At 42.8% G+C, this 24,783-nt stretch overlaps 1 protein-coding gene across 1 annotated transcript; it reads right to left on the bottom strand.

The window, feature by feature from the left end:
- Window positions 1-2,452: 2,452 nt before the first annotated feature.
- On the bottom strand, window positions 2,453-23,111 carry cep15 (centrosomal protein 15). Its single transcript, XM_061784741.1, has 4 exons — window positions 23,003-23,111; window positions 22,731-22,854; window positions 6,574-6,642; window positions 2,453-4,651 (listed from the first exon to the last, which is right to left on the bottom strand). Exons 1-4 carry the CDS (start codon window positions 23,029-23,031, stop codon window positions 4,478-4,480), a joined length of 396 nt encoding a protein of 131 aa, XP_061640725.1. The 5' UTR covers window positions 23,032-23,111; the 3' UTR covers window positions 2,453-4,477.
- Window positions 23,112-24,783: the final 1,672 nt, after the last annotated feature.

Genomic DNA, 24,783 nt, shown 5'->3' with positions numbered 1-24,783 from the left:
TGATTTTGCTTCTACCCATATGATCAAAACATTAAGTATTTTTTCAAAGAATTATTCTGAAGTTCAGCACTTTATTTGAACATCTAATACTTTTTTTATTTACTTGCTCTTAGTTTGAAATTCACAGCCTTACTTTTATTTAGTAAATGATAATACACACAGTTGTGCTCATATGTTTGATTATCCGGACAGAATTTGAAAGATGGGTACAATTATTTAAAGAAAACATGAAGGGCCAGGCGAAACACATTTAATTTTATTTTGATGGGATTCAAATTAAACTGTCAACCGTTTCAGAAAAGGATTATCATTAAACAAAACATAACCATAAAGAAATGATGGTTGTTGTTCAGTCATATTTAAAAAAATAAATAAAAAACAATTTCACAAATTCTGCCAGGGTATTTAAACTTATTAGCACAACTTTACATACAGTATATGCAGTCATACGTATGTACCCCTGTCATATTGGAATGAAAGTGTAGACTACACCTTTTTCATAGCCTCTAGGTGGCGCTGGCATATTAGAATGAAACTGTACACCTTTCTCATAACCTCTAGGTGGCGGTGACATTGGAATGAAAGTGTACAGCTTTTTCATAACCTCTAGATGGCGGCATACATTTATAAAATGGGAAAGCTTTTTCCATTTTCCCCTATACCTATGTATAATGCGCACTGTTGACTTTTGACAATTTTTTGGGGGAAAAAATTTGAATTATACACGAGGAATTACGGTAATTCTACTCAGTTATTAAATAAAGTGATAGTTTCTGGAAGTTGTTCACACTATTCATGTCGTATATAATTTCTTCTTCTCAAACTGCTATCTTTGGGTTCTATTGCCCCATACCCGCCTTTCTGGATGTGTAGATTCTCACATAGTCTAGTTAGGACTGTAATTTCTGCACCTTCATGCCAGATACGCACTCTGGGTGTAGCAACCCCCAAATGTGGGCATTCCCTAGCAACTCTACCTTGCGCGTATTCTCCCCTCCAACTTCAGCAATAAACACTTTTCCTCTTACACATTTGAGGCTGGAGCAAACCACACCCAACTGGAAGGTGAAACATCATGTTGCACTCGGAAGTCTGGATGCATTAGAATATATGCCACACATACTAATAATATTGACATCCAGAGAGCTGTTACATATATTTGAATGGGCACTGTCATGTTTTTTCTTCATTGGTGCACAGTCATGTTGGAACAGGAAGGGGTCGCCATCCTCAAACTGTTCCAACAAAGTTGGGAGCATGTAATTATCCAAAATCTCTTAGAATGCTGAGTCCTTCAGAGTTCCTTTCACTGGAACTAAGGAGCCAATGTTTTGGGCAATTCCATGCTCCCAACTTTGGGGGAACAATTCTTCCATTTCTAACATGGGTGCGCACCAGTGCACAAAGCAAGGTCCATAAAGACATGGATGAGAGAGCTGGTGTGGATGAACTTGACTGGCCTTGTCCTGACCTCAACCCAAGAGAACACCTTTGGTATGAATTAGAGCAGAGACAGGCGAGGCCTTCTCGGCCAACATCACTGTGTGACCTCATAAATACGCTTCTGGAAGAATGGTTAAAAATTACCTACACACACTCCTGAAACTTATGGAAAGCCTTTTCAGAAGAGTTGAAGCTGCAACAGCACAGAAGCAAATCATTCACTCACGCTTTTACTGAGGCACATGGAGCAATTAAGGACCGCCAACATTAGAGGACATCTCAAAATGATGGAAAAACATTGTTAGGAATTCCCAGCGAGACCCGGAGTTTCCCAGCCAGCCTCGCAAGGAAAAAGTCCTTGATGGAATTCCTACTCAACAGTTCTTTTAATGTTTGGTGTTGATCTTGTTTCCAAATAAGAATCTAGATGCATTAAAATTGTCTTTTGCGTATTTAATACAACAAAGTAAATTATACAGATTTACAAAGCTCGGTCGGGTAAAAGCAGACGGCGCGCTGATCTCTTTTCCTTCTCTCGTGGGATCCGGAAGCAGTGTCCCTGTCCTTTTCAAATAACAGTCCATTGCTTCAGCTGCTTCTTATCAAACCAGTTCTCGCCTGTTCTCAACCTGATTGTTATCAGTGTGCCTGTAGTGCATGTGTGTGTGTTCATAACGTAGTGTGGTCAGTTTTAACAAACAAAAGCCAGCGTGTGTCTGTCCTAGTGTTCTGTAAGCACCAGCATAGAAATGTTTCTAATAACATCATCAATGAATTAAACAGAATTACTATGAACATGTACACAATCTGGGCGTTCGGGTGTGCGATATTGCATAGTTTGGTATCAATTCAATACCAAGTAAATACAAGGTCAGTATCGCCAATAACGATACTTTTCAGTAGTTAAGGCAGATGCATCACTGAATTTCTAAATGTCAATTAATTTTCATGACCCTTAAGTGTTTTTATAATGTTTCCTTTTTTAGTATTAAATAGTTAAAAACCTGGACAGAATTAGGACAAAGTTTATTGGTAAATAGAAAATATCAAGATTTTTTTCCCAGAAACAATAGAACAGTAACACAACAAATTTTCCCCATTACATTTGGATTTTTTCCTGAAATAAACAAAGTGCACAAAGTGATCACCAGAAATCAAATTTCACAAACAAACAAAATTATCACTCCATAATAAATATAAAACATGTAAAAGTAATTATTTTTCCAAGTACAATATGTGTTCAGGGAGTCCAATCCAAAAATAAAAAAATATCCAGTTCAGTGCAATTCTTTTCTGTTTTTGAAGAAAAAAAAAACTGGTGAAAATCTAATAAATAAAGAGTAAACAATCCCCAAAGCCTTTCGTTAAAAAAGAAGCCACCCCGTGCAGAACAAAGGTTTTGGTGACAATGTTTTGTTCAAGAACAGTATCATGTTGACATTATTATAATTATTTTTTGCTTTTAATGCAGTTATCATTAAACATTGTAGCCAAATATTGTACTCAAGTAAGGATACTGTTACTTGACAATAATGACTCAGGTGTCATGGGTGTGTGTTCCGGTTGTTGTCTTCCCCCCGTCTCGTCGACACCTGCTCTTGAGAGCATCTTCACCACCTGTGCCTCGTTCACCCTAATTACCCCTTGCATTTAACCTGGTGTCTCATTCTTTCTCGTCGGCAGTTCGTTGTATCTTGTCGTCGCGTTCTAGCATTCCTCGTTTCCATGTCACAGACTCACAGTAAGGCTAGACCCCTGTTCCGATTATCGACCTCGCGTTTTGGCCTCACGTTTTTGGATACTGTTGCCTTTTTTGGATTGCCTGCCTGTGTACCTACCTCTGCTCGTTGATTAAACCTCTCTTTTTGAAACTGTCCATTTGTTTTGGAGTCGTGCATTTTTGGGTCCTATCCTCTGTTCCGTTCATGACACAAGTAAAACTAAAAAGTATTCCTCCCAAAAATTACTTAAGAGTAAAAAGTACACAGTGAAATAATTACAAGTACTCAGTAAATAGTGAGTTTTTTAACCACAGCATGAACATCAATATAATAAAAATAACAAAATAAAATGTGAATCTGCAAATTCTGATATTGCTGTGCATGCGTATGTGCGTGCGTGTGTGTATGCACAACCAAAACTACAACAAAACATCTGCAATTTACTGCAGTGTTTTCTCAAGTTATAAGTGGGCTGAAATGTCCACGTTTGGGCAGACAGTGCCAAACAAATACTACTTGACATGAAAGCTGTTGTTTTTTTTTTGTCTAAATGTAAAAACGACGCGTTGCGCGCCGCTACCTTCATGGTAATGATGACCTTCCTAACATGGGCGCCATGTAGGCACGTGATAGCAGGGCTGGCTTATCTAGTGTATATACCTATGCTCGGGAAGCCCAATAGAAGACGTTGTGGAGGTCATGTGACTTTGTTGTGTCGTTTTATTGGTGACCTAAATTTAGACGTCACTAGCGCTTAGTTTGGATTGGCGCAAACAGCGCCCAATGTGGAAGTCGTAGTCTTGCACACGAAATAGTAGATAAATAAGCAATAATTGATAAATAAAAGTAGCGACAGACATTTAGATAATCGAAACGGATTAAAAGTACCGTTACTTCTTAAAAGCAGAAGCGGCGGAAGTCTTTTTTTCTGGTCTCGTCAACTCGTATGACTCCAAAGCAGGTCTACTAATCTTATCACGACTTTGTATCAATATTTTTTATATTTGGATTGATCTGTCCACCACTACTTTCTAACATTCAAAAGTCTCAGGAAAGATCCACTTTTCACAACTTAAAGCCAGCCTCAGTTGTCAGTGAATCGCGTCTCTTTGGTGTTTCCACATTAATTCCCAGGTTAATACGTGGTGGCTGTGCCAGAGGTCTAGCCAGGAGATTCAGCGTAAATACAAAGTGCGCAAGTCCAGGCACGCAGAAATGTATTTACGCGCGAATGGGCGAATATGGCCCTTGGTGAACATCTTGGATGTTTCTCATCTCAGTCTAATGAAAGCAGTAGAACCAAAGTTCAACTATCAGGCAGGTTTGGATTTTGGACGAGGAGGTAGGCCATGGTCCTTTGCTGTTACATGTTCCTGAAGAGCTCTCTTGGGAAAGGGTCCAGCGCAATCAGTGGGATGTGGTTCTTTGCCCAGGAGGAAGTGTTCCCAGATTGGAATGGATTTTTCCACAGATGCCCAATAGCTCGCCTGAAAAACAGAAACAATACAAATTTACAGCTGCAGGCTATCGTTCTCTCTAATGGTACCATATCGAAATGCCAATATCAGACCTCAATACTGTGATTGTCCGATGTTCAAGTTGCGCACTTGTTGACGGGTTGGACATTTTAATGTGATGTGAATCTCAATGTTCTTCCCGAGGTACTGTTTGTACTGTATATCTAAACAACTAATGATAACATTATTTGTCATGTTTTTAACATCTGGTTGTTCCCCTACTCACACTACATTTTGTTTTTCTTCAGCCATTCAGAGATGGACTTGCTAGTGTGTTTTGGATCATTGTCCTGCTGCAGAATCCAAGTTTGTTTCAGCTTGAGGTCATGAACAGATGGCCGGATATTCTCCGGATTCTCTTGATGATGGGAAACATTTAAGTGTGACAAACATCCAAAAAAATAAGAGATCAGGAAGGGGGCAAACACTTTTTCACACCAGTGTGAACATGTCAGGAATGATGGTACAAGCTGCAAAGTTTATTAAAAGTTTAATCTTGTACTATTACCTTAATTAGCTTTTGCAAATATCTTAAACATTTCAAGCTGGAAGCTAACGATGGTTGTATAAGAGCAGATGCTTGCTGGTGCAATAAACTGTAATTTACATATGATTCCATTAGTCGACTATCCATCCATCCATTTTCTGAGCCGCTTCTCCTCACTAGGGTCGCGGGCGTGCTGGAGCCAATCCCAACTGTCATCGGGCAGGAGGCGGGGTACACCCTGAACTGGTTGCCAGCCAATCGCAGGGCACATAGAAACAAACAACCATTCCCACTCACAGTCATGCCTACGGGCAATTTAGAGTCTCCAATTAATGCATGTTTTTGGGATGTGGGAGGAAACCGGAGTGCCCGGAGAAAACCCACGCAGGCACGGGGAGAACATGCAAACTCCACACAGGCGGGGACGGGGATTGAACCCCGCACCTCAGAACTGTGAGGCTGACGCTCTAATCAGTCGGCCACCGTGCCGCCCATTAGTCGACTAATCACTAAAAATAATCGGTGACTAGTCGACCATCAAAATCGTTTGTGGCAGCCCTACTCCAAACTAATAAAACATTTATACCCGTGATGAATTTATGTATTTTAATTTCTAATGTATAATAAGCTCTCGAATATAATGCGCACCCCCAAAGTTGACTCCAAAAATCAAAACACAACAACATACAGAGAAGTGGTGAAATTTTCCTATCTACTACTGGCGCTCCCTTCATGATAACCTAAACGATACATATAAGAAGCAGGGTAAGAAGTGTAGCTTATTTACGACCATGGAGTTGATGACTAGTGACTTACAATGCGTTGACACTGGACGGAAAGAAAACTTTCCCCTCCGTGGCTTGGAAGCCAGGAGGGGCGTAATAAAATAAAATCGAACTTATATTACAGTATGTGCGCTGTTGACTTTTGAAGATTTTTAGGGAAAAAACGAGAAAAAAAGGTAAACTTCTCATTGCAACTATGTTTTTAAGATATTGAAAAAAACAAAACAGGCCATCTTGACATTTATGAGTTGCTTATTGTGGCAAATATTTGTTGTAAAAGAAAATGTGATTATTTAGATTAATTGCAAAGCCTAATTAAATAGATTTCTTTTTAATATAGACCCACCATTAGTTTATTTCTATGATGCAAGGTGGTGGTTATCCTTAATAACCGGAAAAAGGAATGATGCAGGCATGCGCAAGCGTACCTTGGGCTTTGACTTTTGTGTATTATTTTGAGTTGCTTTGGTCATTTGTATTATGCAATGGGGTGGTTATCATTAATAACGGGTGGGAGAATGAAATTGATTATACGGTATGCTCAGGTGGCGAGCTTGTCTGCGGGCCCCAAAAAAATAACAAATAACAAAAATAATCGTAAATTTGATAACATTTGATACCTCAAGAGCAAGGACATTTGGGTGGTGCAGCGGTCTTCCACAGAGGTGATTCTCCAACTTCTGCACATTCTATAGCAACAGAAAGGCAACGCAATTATTGCCAGTCGAAATTGCTTTTAAAACTGATTTAGAAAGACAAAAGAATAATCAGATGCCGTGTTCTGCCACTGAAACCGAAGATTGGTGTTTTGAAAAAAAAAAAAAAAAAAACATTCAACCTACATTCACAATCATGGGAGCTGGCAATACACTGCATCACCATAACTGTGTAGAAGGTAGGAATTCTCATTTGTACTTGACAGAGCAATGACATGGACCTGAAATAATCACATCCAAAGTTAAATGAAAACAAACATGAAGATACATACAGTATTTTTGCCTTTCCATTGCCCTTATAAGTTTTTATTTTATATTTTCTTTTGTATTTAATTATTGCTAATTAAGTACAGTTAAAATTGACTGAAAAAAAAAATTATTTTGATTGAACCACAGCAACAGCCACCATTCACCCCAAGAACAATAACAAGAAATGACAGCAGTTAAGGCTGTTAAAGACAGACCCTACTGAACTGCTTAAGGCACTGATCTGGATCTCAGCAGATTCTGTACCATCTTCTCCATAGTATACGCCATCCACTTCATTTTCTGTGTCTTGCTGCTTCTATGATGTCATCCAATCTAAAATTTAAGCAAGCTCTTACTGATTTACCTGAAAATAATGTTGCTGATTTATTTTTTTCATTTTTATTTACAGGTACAGTGGTACTTCAGGTTACCAATGACCTGGTTTACGAACAATTCAGCTCAAGCACAAAATCTACGAAGAAACACCGTTATTAGGATTCCCACATAGTTTCCAGGCAGGACACGCCCCACTGCAACATGATTGGCTACTGCGTCACGGGAACGGCAGGCTAACGCAGATGAAATCCGATGACCATCCCAAACATGTATCACATTTGTACGAAATATAAAAACTAAGGTAATTGTCATGGTTAAGTATAGACCTAGGTTTGAGGGTTAGGGTTAGTGGGAAACATATTCAAGCCGCCAAACTTAAGCCAAATTCCGTAATTTATTGTGTATAATACACTCTCGAGTATGATGCACACCCCCAAACTTGCCCTAAAAAAATCAGGAAAATGCTTCTACCCATGTATTATGCGCACCACTGATATTGCTATCTTTATGCTCAAAACATAAGTATTATAGGTATTTTATTAGGTTTTTCCAATAATTATTCTGCTCTGTGTGCATGCACTAATGTAATTAGTACCTTTTTTCTATCTTATCTTCAAAAATTGAGATGAGGTTCGACAGTGCTGATAGTAGGCCTGTTGAAAATAATTTTTCTGATGCATCGCGATGCAGACGAACGATTCTGCATCGATGCAGCAACAGGATATAATTGATTATTATTCTTCTTATTATTGTTACACTCGGCAGACCTCATTTATTTCATAGACACAAGCGTAAGCGAGCTAGATCACGACGATTGTAACAGCTTTACGGCAGCCAACGGTAACCCTGAATAAAGGGACAAATCACTGTAAAGCGTGACAGCAAAAAAACATGGAACATGGCGGACAGCGGGCAATTTTGAGACCAGCCGATTAGAGGAGAAAAAAATAAAAATAAAATAATCGCTCCTGGTATTTTGAAAGCGGACGTCTGGGCTCATTTTCGATTTCATGAACTCATTGGAAAGTGAGAACTTGACAAGACACACGCTGTGTGTAAGATATGTCGCTCAAAAATCAATACATTAGAAATACCACCAATCTGAGAAACCATGTTAGCTGTTTCCACCCAGAGAAGCTAATGCCTGCTACTGAAGAAGCGGATCTGGCCCAAACAATGATACTTGAAATGCTTTCAACTTTGCCACGCAGTTCAGAGAAGGCGAAGAGAATCACCCAGTCTGTGGCTGCTTTCAGAGCCAAGATTTACAGCCTTTTTCAGTTGAGGAAAACCCAGGGTTGCGCCACCTGGTAAACCAGAAAATGTTATACCTGCACTACACAACGAAACCAAAGCTAAGGTAATAGCTTCAGTGGGCCAGGCTAGCAGTGTAGCCATAACATGTGAATCATGGACTTCTGTCGCAACGGAGACCTATTTAACAGTTACAGCACATTACATATCTGAGGACTGGCAGATTCTGTCTCATGTGTTGCAAACAAAAGCCGTGTATGAGTCTTACACTGGCGCTCATCTGACAAAGCTACTATCTCAGGTTGTTGATGAATGGCAGCTGTCAGACAAAGACATTGTGCTGGTGACAGAGAACGCGGCATACATGATCGTTGCAGCTCAAGTTGGGAAATTCCCTTATGTAAAATGTTTTGCCCACAGTCTGAATCTCGCATCTCAGCGGGCGCTAAAAGTGTTAAATACTTATTTCAGCCGCTGTATGTATAATGTGCACGATTGACGACAAATTTTTGGGGGGTGAAAAATGTGCATTATAAACAAGAAACTAGGGTACTTCCTTTCTCATCTGGAAACAGTAGGGCGTGTTCTACCGGGATACAGAAGCCAATCATAGTGCAGCGGCACACTATGATTATTGCATGTTAAAATGCCATCTTACTGCATGACGACACAGTATTGTTTACATTCGCCAAGGATACCACTAGCCGAATAATGGCCGCCACATCCCACAATGCAATGCAAAAGCCGGGTTCCATGGTGGGAAAGCAGCGTTGCATTGTGGCAGCCATTATCGAGCTAGCGGTATCCATGGCAAATGTAAACCATGTTGTGTAGTCATGCAGTGAGTCAGCATGTTCACATCCAAGGAAAGGGACAAGGATTTATTTAGACCACAAAGCCTCGCTAACACTATGACCAGCGACCTCTCGTACTGTGGCTGAAGTTGATTTCGGCCAGACACTCAATGGCTGCTAGCTTGCATCCGCGGAGGGACTGCACTACTTCAAGCCTTACCGCAAGGCTCCAGATTTTGATTTCACTTAACTTTTCATTAGTGTGCACCTCTGTTAAGAGTCTTTGAGTGTTCAGAAAAACAAAATACACATTTTCCAGCCAACTGCATTGGATAGCTGTAACCATGGCAAATGTTAACAGTACTGGATGCAAAAAGACTACCTTGCATAGTGATTTTCTAACGAACACACCATATTTCTTCACAATAAAGTGAGGTTTCCCTTATTTCTACATTCCACAGCACTGATTTTAATCACACACTCAGAAAAAATAACGTAAACATAAGTTTGTTTTGGGGTCTGGCACAGATGAATTGCATTCCCATTCATTTCAATGGGAAACATTCCCTCTAGGGATGCACGATAACTTTTTTTTTTTCCACCGATACTGATAATCGATAACTTGCTGCATCTTCAAGCCTATACCGATAACCAATATAATTTTTTCAATGGGTTACATCAAGGGCATTCAACAATTTCCCGGCCAAGGACCCCCAAACTAATGGAAAGCTGGAGCGAGGACCTCCTACTTATGTGTCGTGTACATAATTGTATTTTATATTAAAATGGTCATATAATTGAATTTTTATTCATATAAAATATACCGATAAGTAAAATCTAAATAGTATTACATTAACAACATATCATTTATTATCATATATCATGTATATAACATGTAATATAAGAATAAAAGGATGCATTTTTATTATCACTATACACAAGTACAATGAGATGCGATGTATCAATCTAATTTGTTATTGTGCAATCAATACTTTAGTTTTGATAACTTTAATTTATTTCTTTTTTTTCCTTCTCAACCTTGAATAATACACAAGTTCAAATATTCATGTTTTTTAAATTTTAACCAATATAAGACCGGGTGATCATTCATGTTAATGTTTATTTAAAGACATTTGAATTTGTTGCTGGCGAAGACTGCCGCAGAGAGTGTTGGTGCCGATACGTGCTCGCACATTTCCCTGCCGAACGAAGGCGGGCCGTGGTGTGTTTTGATGTTAATTCCATTTGTTGATGATCTACTTTATTGTCCAGTGACCTAAAGTTGTAAAGTAAGATGCATAGGAGCGGCCTTTCCAGGGGTTAGCTGTTGTTACCTTAGCTCTTAGCACACTGCGGCAACAAGGAAGTGCGGGTGATCATAAGCTAATTTACTGCGCATAACGACTAACGACTCAAAATCAGTCTGGCATGCATTCCAATCGCTGACAAATTACAAGCGACGATCCCCCCAAGCTGAGAACAATAGCACACTAGCCAATGACTTGAACACCTTCTACTGCAGATTTGAAAAGGACTCTTTCATACCCCACACCCACCCAGCCACACCACCGACCACTATCACACCACCAACTTCTGCGTTAACCATCCGCGAACATCTTGAGATGCATCTTCAAACAACAAAAGATTAACAAAGCGGCAGGCCCAGACAATGTGTCCCCATCCTGCCTCAAAGTCTGCGCGGACCAGCTCGCTCCAGTCTTCACTCAGAAATACCATCCTGTTTCAAATGCTCCACCATCATTCCAGTTACCAAGAAACCTGCAATCTCGGGTCTAAATGACTACAGGCCTGTTGCCTTGACATCTCTAGTCACGAAGTCCTTTGAACGTCTCATTCTGGACCATCTCAAGAGCGTCACAGGCCCCCGGCTGGACCCCCTGCAGTTTGCCTACCGAGCAAACAAGTCCGCGGATGATGCAGTCAACATGGGACTCCACTTCATCCTAGAACACCTCGACAGTGCAAGGACCTACGCGAGGATCGTGTTCGTGGACTTCAGCTCAGCGTTCAACACCATCATGCCTGAACTCCTTTCCTCCAAGCTTCTCCAGCTCAGCATCTCACCTGCCATCTACCAGTGGATTTACAGCTTCCTGACGGGCAGGACACAGCAGATGAGGCCACCTCATCCACACGCAGCATCAGCACTGGGGCGCCCCAAGGTTGTGTCCTCTTTCCGCTGCTCTTCTCTCTCTACACGAACGACTGCCCCTCAACGCACCCGGCTGTCAAACTCCTGAAGTTTGCAGATGACACCACTGTCATCGGCCTCATAAAGGACGGTGACGAGTCTGCATATCGACAGGAAGTGGAGCGGCTGGAGCTGTGGTGCGGCTGACACAACCTGGAGCTGAACATGCTCAAGACTGTAGAGATGACCGTGGACTTCAGGCATCCTTCGCCACTGCTGCCCCTCACACTGTCCAGCTGCCTTTTCAACTGTCGAGACCTTCAAGTTCCTCGGAATTACAGTCTCTCAGGGCCTGAAGTGGGCGATCAACATCAACTCCGTCCTCAAAAAGGCCCAGCAGAGGATATAGTTCCTGCGGCTTCTGAGAAAAAAGAAAGCACGGCCTACCACAGGAGCTGCTGAGGCAGTTCTACACAGCGGTCATCGAATCATTCCTGTGTTCTTCCATCAGAGTGTGGTTTGGTGCTAGTACAAAAAAAGACAAACTCCGACTGCAACGGACAATCAAAACTGCTGAAAGGATTGTCGGCACCCCCCTACCCACCCTTGAGGACTTGCACGCTGCCAGAACTAAGACAAGAGCGTGCAAAATCCTCTCGGACCCTCCACATCCCGGTCACCAGCTCTTCCAGCTCCTTCCCTCAGGTAGGCGCTACTGATCAATGCAAACTAGAACTAGCAGACTTTCCAACAGCTTCTTCCCTCTTGGAATCAACTTCTTAAACATCTAACCTACAATTCCGTTGCAACATGCTGGCAATTTTTTGTCTTTTTGTCTTGAGTTTGTTGTCACATTTTTGTCGGGCCAATTATATATTACCTGTGCACTCACTGTAGTAGTCTCACCACGCTGCACTATTTGCATATCTGTTGTTGACCAATACTGGCCACTCATGCCAGAGTACCATCTGCTCAATTTGCACACTAATTGAGGAGTATCTGCAACATTTGCATCACCATTGTCCCAGATTATCGTACTACTCGCTTGAAGTCTCGGCGCCCTTTGCACAATGGTCATTCCACCGGACTATTGCAATATTAGTCATTCGAACTGCTCTAAGTGCTAGAGGACTCTGCATCTTTTTGTACAATTGTCAAAAATAAAATAAATTAATAAAATGTACCGGCATTACCAGATAACTAGCAACCCTTTATTGCTCAGTGACTGTTTTTTTTCCCAATGTCCTTATGTCTCAAAAATGTTCTCTGTCAATTGACTGTCTGTTGTCGTACAAGAGCGTCTCCAATCTTCTTTTCCTTTCGGCTTGTCCCGTTAGGGGTCGCCACAGCGCGTCATCCTTTTCCATGAGAGCCTATCTCCTGCATCCTCCTCTCGAACACCAACTGCCATCATGTCTTCCCTCACGACATCCATCAACCTTCTCTTTGGTCTTCCTCTAGCTCTCTTGCCTGGCAGCTCCATCCTCATCATCCTTCCACCAATATACTGACTCTGGACGTGTCCAAACCATCGAAATCTGCTCTCTCTAACTTTGTCTCCAAAACATCGAACCTTGGCTGTCCCTCTGATGAGCTCATTTCTAATTTTATCCAACCTGGTCACTCCGAGAGCGAACCTCAACATCTTCATTTCCGCCACCTCCAGCTCTGCTTCCTGTTTTCTCTTCAGTGCCACTGTCTCTAATCCATACATCATGGCTTGCCTCACCACTGTTTTATAAACTTTGCCCTTCATCCTAGCAGAGACTCTTCTGTCACATAACACACCTGACACCTTCCTCCACCCGTTCCAACCTGCTTGGACCCGTTTCTTCACTTCCTGACCACACTCACCATTGCTCTGGACGGTTGACCCCAAGTATTTAAAGTACTCTACCCTTGCCATCTCTTCTCCCTGTAGCCTCATTCTTCCCCCACCACCCCTCTCATTCATGTACATATATTCTGTTTTACTTCGGCTAATCTTCATTCCTCTTCTTTCCAGTGCATGCCTCCATCTTTCTAACTGTTCCTCCAGCTGCTCCCTGCTTTCACTGCAGATCACAATGTCATCTGCAAACATCATGGTCCACGGGGATTCCAGTCTAACCTCATCTGTCAGCCTATCCATCACCACTGCAAAAAGGAAGGGGCTCAGGGCTGATCCCTGATGCAGTCCCACGTCCACCTTAAATTCTTCTGTCACACCGACAGCACACCTCACCGCTGTTCTGCTGCCCTCGTACATGTCCTGTATTATTCTAACATACTTCTCTGCCACTCCAGACTTCCGCATGCAGTACCACAGTTCCTCTCTGGGTACTCTGTCATAGGCTTTCTCTAGCTCTACAAAGACACAATGTAGCTCCTTCTGACCTTCTCTGTACTTTTCCATCAACATCCTCAAGGCAAATAATGCATCTGTGGTACTCTTTCTAGGCATGAAACCATACTGTTGCTCGCAAATACTCACTTCTGTCCTGAGTCTAGCCTCCACTACTCTTTCCCATAACTTCATTGTGTGGCTCATCAACTTTATTCCTCTATAGTTGCCACAGCTCTGCACATCACCTTTGTTCTTAAAAATGGGCACCAGTACACTTTTCCTCCATTCCTCAGGCATCTTCTCACGCACTAGAATTCTATTGAACAAGCTGGTCAAAAACTCCACAGCCACCTCTCCTAGATGCTTCCATACCTCCACAGGAATGTCATCAGGACCAACTGCCTTTCCATTTTTCATTCTCTTTAATGCCTTTCTAACTTCCCCCTTACTAATCATTGCCACTTCCTGGTCCACCACACTTGCCTCTTCTACTCTCCCTTCTCTATCATTTTCCTCATTCATCAACTCCTCGAAGTATTCTTTCCATCTAGCTAGCACACTGCTGGCACCAGTCAACATATTTCCATCTCTATCCTTAATCACCCTAACCTGCTGCACATCCTTCCCATCTCTATCCCTCTGTCTGGCCAGCCTGTATAGATCCTTTTCTCCTTCTTTAGTGTCCAACCTGCCATACATGTCATCATATGCCTCTTGTTTTGCCTTTGCCACCTCTACCTTTGCCCTGTGTCGCATCTCAATGTATTCCTTTCGCCTCTCCTCGGTCCTCTCAGTGTCCCACTTCTTCTTAGCTAACCGTTTTCCTTGTATGATTTCCTGTACTGTGAGGTTCCACCACCAAGTCTCCTTCTCTCCTTTCCTGCCAGAAGATACACCAAGTACTCTCCTGCCTGCTTCTCTGATCACCTTGGCTGCAGTGGTCCAGTCTTCTGGAAGCTCTTCCCGTCCACCGAGAGCCTGTATCACCTCTTCCCGAAAAGCTGCACAACACTCGTCCTGTCTCAGCTTCCACCACATGGTTCTCTTCTCTGCCTTTGTCTTCTTAATTTTCCTCCCCACCACCAGAGTCATCTTACACACCACCATCCTATGCTGTCTAGCCACACTCTCCCCTACCACTACCTTACAGTTGGTAACCTCCTTCAGATTACATCGTCTGCACAAGATGTAATCCACCTGTGTGCTTCTACCTCCGCTCTTGTAGGTCACCCTATGTTCGTGCCTCTTCTGGAAAAAAGTGTTCACTACAGCCATTTGCATCCTTGTTGCAAAGTCTACCACCATCTGTCCCTCCAAGTTCCTTTCCTGGATACCGTACTTACCCATCACTTCTTCATCACCCTTATTACCTTCACCAACATGTCCATTACAATCTGCACCAATTACGACTCTCTCTCTGTCTGGGATGCTCAGAACTACATAATCTAGCTCCTTCCAGAATTTCTCTTTCACCTCTAGGTCACATCCTACCTGTGGGGCATAGCCACTAATCACATTACACATAACACCCTCAATTTCAAATTTCAGCCTCATCACTCGATCTGATACTCTTTTCACCTCCAAGACATTCTTAGCCAACTCTTCTTTTAAAATAACCCCGACTCCATTTCTCTTCCCATCTACACCATGGTAAAATAATTTAAACCCTGCCCCTAAACTTCTAGCCTTACTGCCTTTCCACCTGGTCTCCTGGACACACAATATATCAACCTTTCTCCGAATCATCATGTCAACCAACTCCCGAGATTTTCCTGTCATAGTCCCAACATTCAAAGTCCCCACATTCAGTTCTAGGCTCTGTGTTTTCCTCTTCTCTTTCTGCCGAAGAACCCGCTTTCCACCTCTTCTTCTTCTTCTTCTTTGACTTCGACTTCGACCCACAGTAGCTGAATTTCCAACAGCGCCCTGCAGGTTGACGGCGCCGGTGGCGGACGTTGTTAACCCGGGCCACGACCGATCCGGTATGGAATTCTTTGGATGAACGCTCATATTTGTTTGGCAAGGTTTTAAGCCGGATGGCCTTCCTGACGCAACCCTCTGCATTTATCCGGGCTTGGGAGCGGCCTACAGTTTGCACTGACTTGTGCCCCCCATAGGGCTGCATTCCAATAACGGAGACAAATTCCTTTTGTGTTTTTTGGACATACTTGGCAAATAAAAATGATTCTGATGTGTCTCCAGACTTACTCACTCGAGCTGTCAAAGTTGTAAGTGTAATTGTGAGGTCACAATTCAGCTAATCTACATAATTTTCCATAATACCCCCCACACTCTGCCAATGACGGGGATCCCAGTTCAATCTTATCTGTCAGCCTATGCATCCCCACTGCAAACAGGAAGGGACTCAGGGCTGTTCCCCTGATGCAGTCCCACTTCCACCTTAAATTCCTCTGGAACACCAACAGCACACCTCACCACTGTTCTGCTGCCTTCATACATGTCCTGTATTATTTTAACATACTTCTCTGCCACTCAAGACTTCCGTATGCAGTACCACAGTTCCTCTCTAGGTACTCTGTCATAGGCTTTCTGAAGATCTACAAAGAAAGAATGTAGCTCCTTCTGACCTTCTCAGTACTTTTCCATCAACATCCTCAAGGCAAATAACGCATCTGTGGTCCTCTTTCTAGACATTAAACCATACTGCTGCTCGCAAATACTCACATCTGTCAGGACAGTCTAGCCTCCACTACTCTTTCCCATAACTTCATTGTGTGGCTCATCAACTTTATTCCTCTATAGTTGCCACAGCTCTGCAATCCACCCTTGTTCTTAAAAATGAGCACCAGCACACTATTCCTCCATTCCTCAAAATCTTCTCACCGCCACAGAGTTCTTTTGAACAAGCTGGTCAAAAACTCTACAGCCACATCTCCTAGATGCTTCCATACCGCCACAGGTATGTCATCTGCCTTTCCATTTGCCATCCTCTTCAATGCCTTTCTAACTCCCCCCTGACTAATCATTGCCACTTCCTGGTCCACCACACTTGCCTCTTCTACTCTTCCTTCTCTCTCATTTTCATCATTCATCAACTCCTCAACATATTCTTTCCATCTAGCCAGCACACTACTGGCACCACTCAACACATTTCCATCTCTATCCTTAATCACCCAAACCTTCTCCACATCCTTCCCCTCTTTATCCCTATGTCTGGCCAACCTGTACATATCTTTTTATCCTTCTTTAGTGTTCAACCTGGCATACATGTCATCATATGCCTCTTGTTTGGCCTTTTCCACATCCTACCTTTGACCTACGTCACATATCCATGTATTTATTTATCCTCTCCTTGGTCCTCTTAGTGTCCCACTTGTCCTTAGCTAACCTCTTTCCTTGATTTCCTGTACTTTGATGTTCCACCACCAACTCTCCTCCTCCCCTTTCGTACCAGAAGATACACCAAGTACTATCCTGCCCGTCTCTCTGATCAACTTGGCTGTAGTGGTCCAGTCTTCTGGAAGCTCCTCCTGTCCACCAAGAGCTTGTATCACCACTTCTTGAAAAGCCACAGAACACACACACCCATCCTATGCTGTCTAGCCACACTCTCCCCTACCACTTCCTTACAGTCAGTAACCTCCTTCAGATAACATAATTGCACAAGATGTAATCCACCTGTGTGCTTCTACCTCAGGCTTTGGAGGTCACCCTATGTTCTTGCCTCTTCTGGAAGAAAGTGTTCACTACAGCCATTTCCATCCTTTTTGCAAAGTCTACCACCATATGTCCCTCCAAGTTCCTTTCGTGGATGCCAAACTTACACATCACTTCTTTTTCACCCCCCGTTTCCTTCACCAACATGTCCATTACAATCTGCACCAATCACAACTCTCTCTCTGTCTGGGATGCTCAGAACTACTTCGTCGAGTTCCTTCCCGAATTTCTCTTTCACCTTTAGGTCACATCCTACTTGTGTGGCATAGCCACTAATCACATTATACATAACACACTCAATTTCACGTTTCAGCCTCATCACTCGATCTGATACTCTTTTCACCTCCAAGACATTCTTAGCTAACTCTTCCTTTAAAATAACCCCTACTCAATTTCCCTTCCCATCTACACCACGGTAAAATATTTTTTTAACCCTGTCCCTAAACTTCTAGCCTTACTGCCTTTCTTCCTGCTCTCCTGGACACACACCATAACAACATTCCTCCTAATCATCATGTCAACCAACTTCTGAGATTTTCATGTCATAGTCCCAACATTGAAAGTCCCCACATTCAGTTCTAGGCACTGTGCTTTTCTTTTCTCTTTCTGCCCAAGATCCCACTGTCCACCTCTCCTTCATCTTTGACCCACAGTAGCTGAATTTCCACCACCGGCCTGCAGATTAATTAACGGTGCCGGTGGCGGATGTTATTAACCCGTGCCACGACCGATTCGGTTTGGAATTCTTTGGATGTACGCTCATATTTGTTTGGGAAAGTTTTAAGCCGAATGCCCTTCCTGACGCAACCCTCTGCATTTATCCAGGCTTGTGACCGGGCTGGAAGTAATTGTGTGTGTGTGAGTGAGAGAGCGAGGGAGAGTAATGTTACGTTCCCACCGGATGCGTTTTAGAAGTTTCATGCGGCGTGATTACATTGAAAGTCAAAGCAGTTTGCGCAGATGGATGCGAATCCATGGCGTGTATGACGCGGTGCGAGTGGGGCGGGCACATGCAAATTTGCCTCCTTCGCCCGATCGCTTGAAGTTGGGAGAGTTGAACTACAAACCACATTCACATTGTGACAGCCAATCAGCATTGAGAATGTACTACGTCACACACAGCATCCTGTACAGTTGTCGAGTAGAGGAAAATGGAGGTAAAAATTATCATCGCTGTGTGTGGACACCCAAAGCTGTACAATATTACCGGAACATAACCAAAAAGGAGCAGGCATGGAAAATGGTGAGCGAGGAAGTTGGTGTACCCGGTTAGTGTATTTATTTACAGCTATTAAACTGTGAACCAAAATAACAATAGTTAGCCAAAGTTTTAGCACATCCACAGCAACAAGCTTGACTATAGATGTTCATACATGAATTTCTGTCAGATGACATATGCCGCAAAAAGTGGAAGGGACTCAGGGACACGTACTTGAGGGAGAAGAAGGAGTAGGAAAAGAAAAGTGGCTCGGAAGCAGGAACAGGCAAGAGGTGTAGGTACTCTGCGGTCCTCTCTTTTCTTGACCCCTTTGTGTCCCCAAGCGAGACGAGTGGGAACATGGGGCGGGGGGTTGAGGAAGAGGGGACCGGAGAGTACAGCGGTGCTAATGCTGAGGGAATGGCACAAGAAGACGAGGAGGCAGGGCGATCATCTGCAAGAGGAGGTAGTTATTCACACTGCATCTTTACTTATTTCCATGTCATTCTCACATACACCTACCATTTATTTATATTTACAGAAGAACCCCATCCAACAGATGAGGTGGAGGATGAGGATGATCAAGGGTGGGGAACAAGTGGCTACTGCCAAAATTTTGCTTACATTTTATACAGTAAAGAGGAAACGTAAAAGGAGTGGAGGAAATGAGCGAAAAATTGAGGAACAGCCCATCTCCTGGAGGAGCGGGAATAAAATTCTCCAGGTTTGCGTACCTGCTTAATGAAGTCCAAAAGTTTTATAGTGTTGCTATTCCAAACGTGATGCTTTATTACCTCACGATACAATAAAATCAATATAATACAAAATATCATGGATAAAATGTAAAAGCAGACACAATGTTCATTATGATATCCATATGAATTAATGATGTTCTGTACACAAACAGGTGAAACAATTTTGTTGCTAATGAAGTAATATTGGAGGACGTTTGCTCAAAACTAGCGGTGGGTGGCTCTTAAAAGAGCCATTTTGGGTGTGTAATATGTGTATTACATGTTATCTTGCCATGGGATAGTTCCCTCAGCTGAGAAGAAGGATGTGAAGGCCTCCCTAAACCAGACAGCCTCTCTCATTGAGTTGTTGGCAGCAACTCTTCCGATACCTGCCAGTGGTTGCACCTCTTCAAGTGGGATGCTTCCAGCAGATGCCTGCGTTTTCCGCAGGAAATTGTGGAGAACCCAGGTGGCCTTCACAACACTTCTCCGCAACTTTGTGAGGAACCTCCATGGCAAGCCTATACATCCTCCACTGGGAAGAGAGGATCCCGAAGGCATTCTCCACCACCAGCCGAGCTCGGAATAGCCGGTAATTAAACATCCGTCGTTCGGGCGGAAGAATGCGTCCGGGGAATGGCCTCATTAAATTTCTCTGGAACAGAAAAGCCTCATCAGCGACGAGGCTGGGGTCCTTGTTGGTCAGCTCTTGGTCGTGGCCGTTCTGCGGGCAGTTGGAGGGTGCCGGAGCATAGCGCTTGACCAAAAGCCGAGTTGGCCAGAATCCCACCATCGCTGGTTCTTCCATAGCCCCCGACATCAATGACCCTCAAACATTTTTCAGCATCTACAACTCCCAAGGGAACAAGTGAGTATGTTCCCTTGTAGTTATAGATCTGTGATCCAGAGTTGGCGGGGGCTTTGAGGACCATGTTTTCCATCCCGAGCACCACAGCAGTGAGGGAAATTCCTCTGCTTCTCAAACCTCTCTGCAATGGATTTCCACTCCTCTGAGGTGGGCACACCCATGAATTCATCCACTAGTCCCAAATTTATGTTGCCACTTCGGGAACAATCCTGGATACGGTGGAGACCCCAACACGGAAACTGTTGGAAATGGTCCTGAAAGAGTCACTTGTGGCAAAGTATCTGCAATACATAACATATTAAATTTACCAGAGTCGTAATTAAGATGCTGTAGTAGTCTATAAAACATAGTCATGCTAAAAAATAATGGCACCCCATGAGCATGACTAGATTGTCTATAATATATTTTTGTCTAAAAAAAATCCTTCTCTCACTATTGTACCTTTTATCAATTAGAAATAATTTTTACCTAATTGACCTAAAACAGGAAAAGTTGAGTCTGATTTCATGTCAGACAGTCAAGAAAGAAAAAAAAAAAAAGAAAAAAAAAGCATAGTGTCTTTATACAGTCACGGCTAAAAATATTGGCACCCCATTGTCGCCAACATTTTTGAGGGCGACTGTAGCAATCAAATTCATAAGAAGTAGTCTACAAATTTCAAACATAATCATGAATTCATTATTAGTCGACATACTCAAAACATAATCATACATTCATAATGAATCATGACTCAATAAATACATCAGACATACACATAACGTGTTGCTAGTAGTATCATTTTCTTTGTAAGGCTGTATAGCTGCTTTCAAAAAATTATAATAAATTCCAGTGACTTTATTTAGTTGTACAGTATGTGTGTATTTAACTGTAAATCAGATAATTAGATCAATCCAGACTCCACTAATTCCACATTTCTCATCAGTCCATTTCTTTATACTGTTTGGATGATGTCGATCTAGGTGTTTCAACATCATTTGGATATTAAAATAATGATTGTAGCCCTGTAATGAACTGCCGTGAGACTCAGTTGATATAGTGAATATTTACCAAACGAAACTGCTACTCACCGGAGACAAATGGGCAGGCGTTCCGCAGGTGGGATAGAACGCCTGTATTTGGTGTCCATGCGTCTGATCCTGGCAACGGGTGGTCAAACTGGGCACAAGTCATTATAAAATACCGCTGGAAATGGCAGTCATCCAGACGCAGTTCTTGGAGAAGGCGGTGGAATTCTCCAAATAGTTGTGTGCGCCTCTCGATGGTGCCGTGTATCCAGAAACGACGGCGTTTTTTTTTTTTAGGACATTTGGACTTCTTCCACAACATGTACAGAGCCACAATGCAGGTCAGCTTGTCGTCCATTACTGCGAGTGTGAAGTCGGGAGGAAATGTTGTCAGCGCCTCCCAGAGGGGAATACCCGCCTCTTGCCGAGTTCACAGCGCGGACGAAGCACGTGCAATGTGTCCAAATGTGTCACGGGATCAAACTCAAGCGAGGTACGCGATGCGAAGCGATCCTCCGCATCCGGTGGGAACACGGCATAAACATCAGTCAGTTGTATTGCAAAGAAGCACGCACGTTGAGGGGATGGCTAATGAATTGTGTGTGTATGCGACTGTGTGTGCATGTGTGTCCGCGACGGCAAAGCATTCATGTCTAAAATTGTAGGCAATTAATGGCTGTTTCGCTATTTCTGTTGCTCCAGGAGAAGCAGGCAGCTGCATATGAAATCACGAGAATGATGGAAACACCCACAAAAGGTAACGGTGTGTCCCCCTTCATACTGCGCAAGTGCTGCGAAGCAAACCCAAACAAACATGTCAGATCATACAGCCAATAACACTCACCATAAATACATTGCAACATCCATCCATCCATTTTCTGAGCCGCTTCTCCTCACAAGGGTCGCGGGCGTGCTGGAGCCTATCCCAGCCATCATCGGGCAGGAGGCGGGGTACACCCTGAACTGGTCGCCAGCCAATCGCAGGGCACATACAAACAAACAACCATTCCCACTCACATTCACACCTACGGGCAATTTAGAGACTTCAATTAACCTACCATGCATGTTTTTGGGATGTGGGAGGAAACCGGAGAAAACCCACGCAAGCACGGTGAGAACATGAAAACTCCACACAGGCGAGGCCGGATTTGAACCCGGGTCCTCAGAACTGTGAGGCAGATGCGCTAACCAATCAGTCACCGTGCTTCCACTGCATAATAATCACCACAGATAATAAATCATGTGTAATGCTAGCTTTTTCCATGTGGAATCTATTCACATTCTAACTGTGTGTTATTTCAAACAATAAATACATAAATGATGTGAGTACATTGAAGTGGCAGGTGATTAAGGTGTTTCGGTATATTTAAGCATGAATGGGTTGAGAGTGCAGCACAAAGTAAGGTGGTCCATAAAACCCTCCCGATCCAAAAAGGGGGCCATTTTAGGACCTGCTGGGGCGTTGTACCTGTCGCAGCATGTTGTTCCTTTGACGAGCGACTTCAGACTTGTTGCACTGCTGCTTACTTTGGATCTTCAACGTTTCTCTGCGGCTTTTCATCTGTTCGAGCAGCTGCGCCCTACTTGATAAACTTTTGAGCCACCAAAAAAAGTCGACGACAAAAACTACATATTACTCAAACGCTCCCATTATTATGCTCCAGCAACAACATTGTCATTTTATGATTGGCTCGTTCGTCAGAATGACTCGCTACTCGTTTAAATGTTACATCCACTTACATTTCTTCGTGTTTCTCGAACACCTCCATCGAGAATTGGTGAAATTCCTCAGACTCGTGGAAACTGTCAACGTAAACATGCGCTTCTTCGCTTGCAGTATATTTGTTGGTAAACTTGCTCATAGTGACGACACCGCTACCAAGTGACCGAATGAGACACTGCAATTTCTGGGACGCAATTTGTTCTTTTGTGTCCTTTCCTGTTGTTTGGGTTCTCATCCTTTTCCTAATCCATGTTTTGTTTTGACATAGACTTTTAAATAACTTCCTGCAATCAGTAGAACTAAACAATTCAAAGTCTTTCAGCCAGTAGTGTAGCACCAAATTCTGGGACATCATAAATAAGCTTCTTGAGGGGCCCCAACAGCAAGTCTCAGAATATGACAAAAGGGCTTATTGCTCTTATTTCTGTCCCTTGTTTCTATTATATTGTACATCTTGTTTCTAGTGATGTTATCTTCCATTATAGTTTTTTTTTTACTGCTACTCTTTAATTATTTAATTAATTATTTTCCAGGAAAAAAGAAAAAGGAAAAAGAAAAAAAGATTTGTATTTGAGGTTATTGCGTTTAATTATTATTCAAATTTCAATAACCACTCATTATTTTGCAGATTAATATATTTCGGCATTCTTGCTTTTTGTGTGTGTGGTAGATTGTATTGCACTTACAGTAACGTAACAAGTGTAGCAGTCTTCTCATGTCTAGTAGTAAATGCCTGCAGTTAGTACAAAACGCTGCAGACTTTTGATGACGCCGAGAAAGTTCGATTTGTACCCGAGATGTGATTTTTAAGGTCCCGTTACTCATATAATATTACATGGATTAGCACCCTCTTATCTCAATGTCGTATGTTATGACTTAAGACTTATTACTACTCTTCGGCATTTCGTGAAAGTACATGTAGACCTGTTTTACTGCCGCTTGACCTATCTCCTCCCCCCTCGTCTCCTGCTAGGCGAGAGGGATAGCCGAATTTGACCGATTCTAAGGCTGTTGCTGTTTGGGTTCTGCACCGACCAACTGAGACAAGATCTGAGGTGGACCACTTGCCCCCCCCCCCCCCCGGTGTCGTTGCCATGGAGGATTCTGCTCCGACCGACTGGGCCAGGTCCTGAGGTAGAACCACCTCCCGAAGGCGTCTACCTTAAGGTACCATTTCTCTTTAAATTGGGGTAGGTAAACCAAGTTTATGAGCATATGATTATCCTCTTGCATTTAACTGATCCTCTCCATAGTGGCCAAAGTGCTATAATAAAACTGTCGTGCTCTGGATGAGGTAAAAGACAATGACAGTAACGCATGTAGCCAGATAAATGTCCAATTTCAATTTTTTTTTTAAGGCAAGGAAGGCATGGCAAAACTTGGAGGACCCAAGTGCAGGGAAGCAAGGCAGGAGTCTCAAAAATGATATTTAATTCCAAAACAAAGGCAAACAAGGATCATGGAAACTTGAATTAACCTAAAACCGGAAAAAAGACTAGTGAAAATAACTAAGCAAGAGTACTGGCGATTACGACAATAACCGACAAGGTCTGAAAGAAACCAGGCAACTAAATACACACAAATTGACAGGATAACGAGGAAAACCTGGACAGGACACGAGTGGCTGGAGGGAGGTGATTGGTCAACAAAGTAGCAGGTAGACAAGAACAGGTGGAAACAATAACTAAATGAGCACACAAGACATGGAAAAACATGGGACACAGGGAAAACATGAAACAAAACCAAAACATCGACCATGACAGTTGCCTATTTTCTTACGTTTCAAAATGTGAGTGCC

This window comes from Phyllopteryx taeniolatus, chromosome 9 (assembly GCF_024500385.1).
Source record: "Phyllopteryx taeniolatus isolate TA_2022b chromosome 9, UOR_Ptae_1.2, whole genome shotgun sequence".
NCBI lineage: Eukaryota > Metazoa > Chordata > Actinopteri > Syngnathiformes > Syngnathidae > Phyllopteryx > Phyllopteryx taeniolatus.
The sequence above is the reverse complement of the archived record's forward strand: the minus strand, read 5'-3'. Positions and strand labels throughout refer to the sequence as shown.

What these genes read in the sequence shown, in the direction of transcription:
- cep15 (XM_061784741.1), bottom strand. Translation starts at nt 23,031, where the DNA reads ATGGAGGTGTTCGAGAAACACGAAGAAAT. An exon ending in TTCGAGAAACACGAAGAAAT is followed by an intron (nt 22,855 to 23,002) that starts GTAAGTGGATGT and finishes GTGGCTCAAAAG; the next exon opens with TTTATCAAGTAGGGCGCAGC. An exon ending in GGAACAACATGCTGCGACAG is followed by an intron (nt 6,643 to 22,730) that starts GTACAACGCCCC and finishes CTGTTGCTATAG; the next exon opens with AATGTGCAGAAGTTGGAGAA.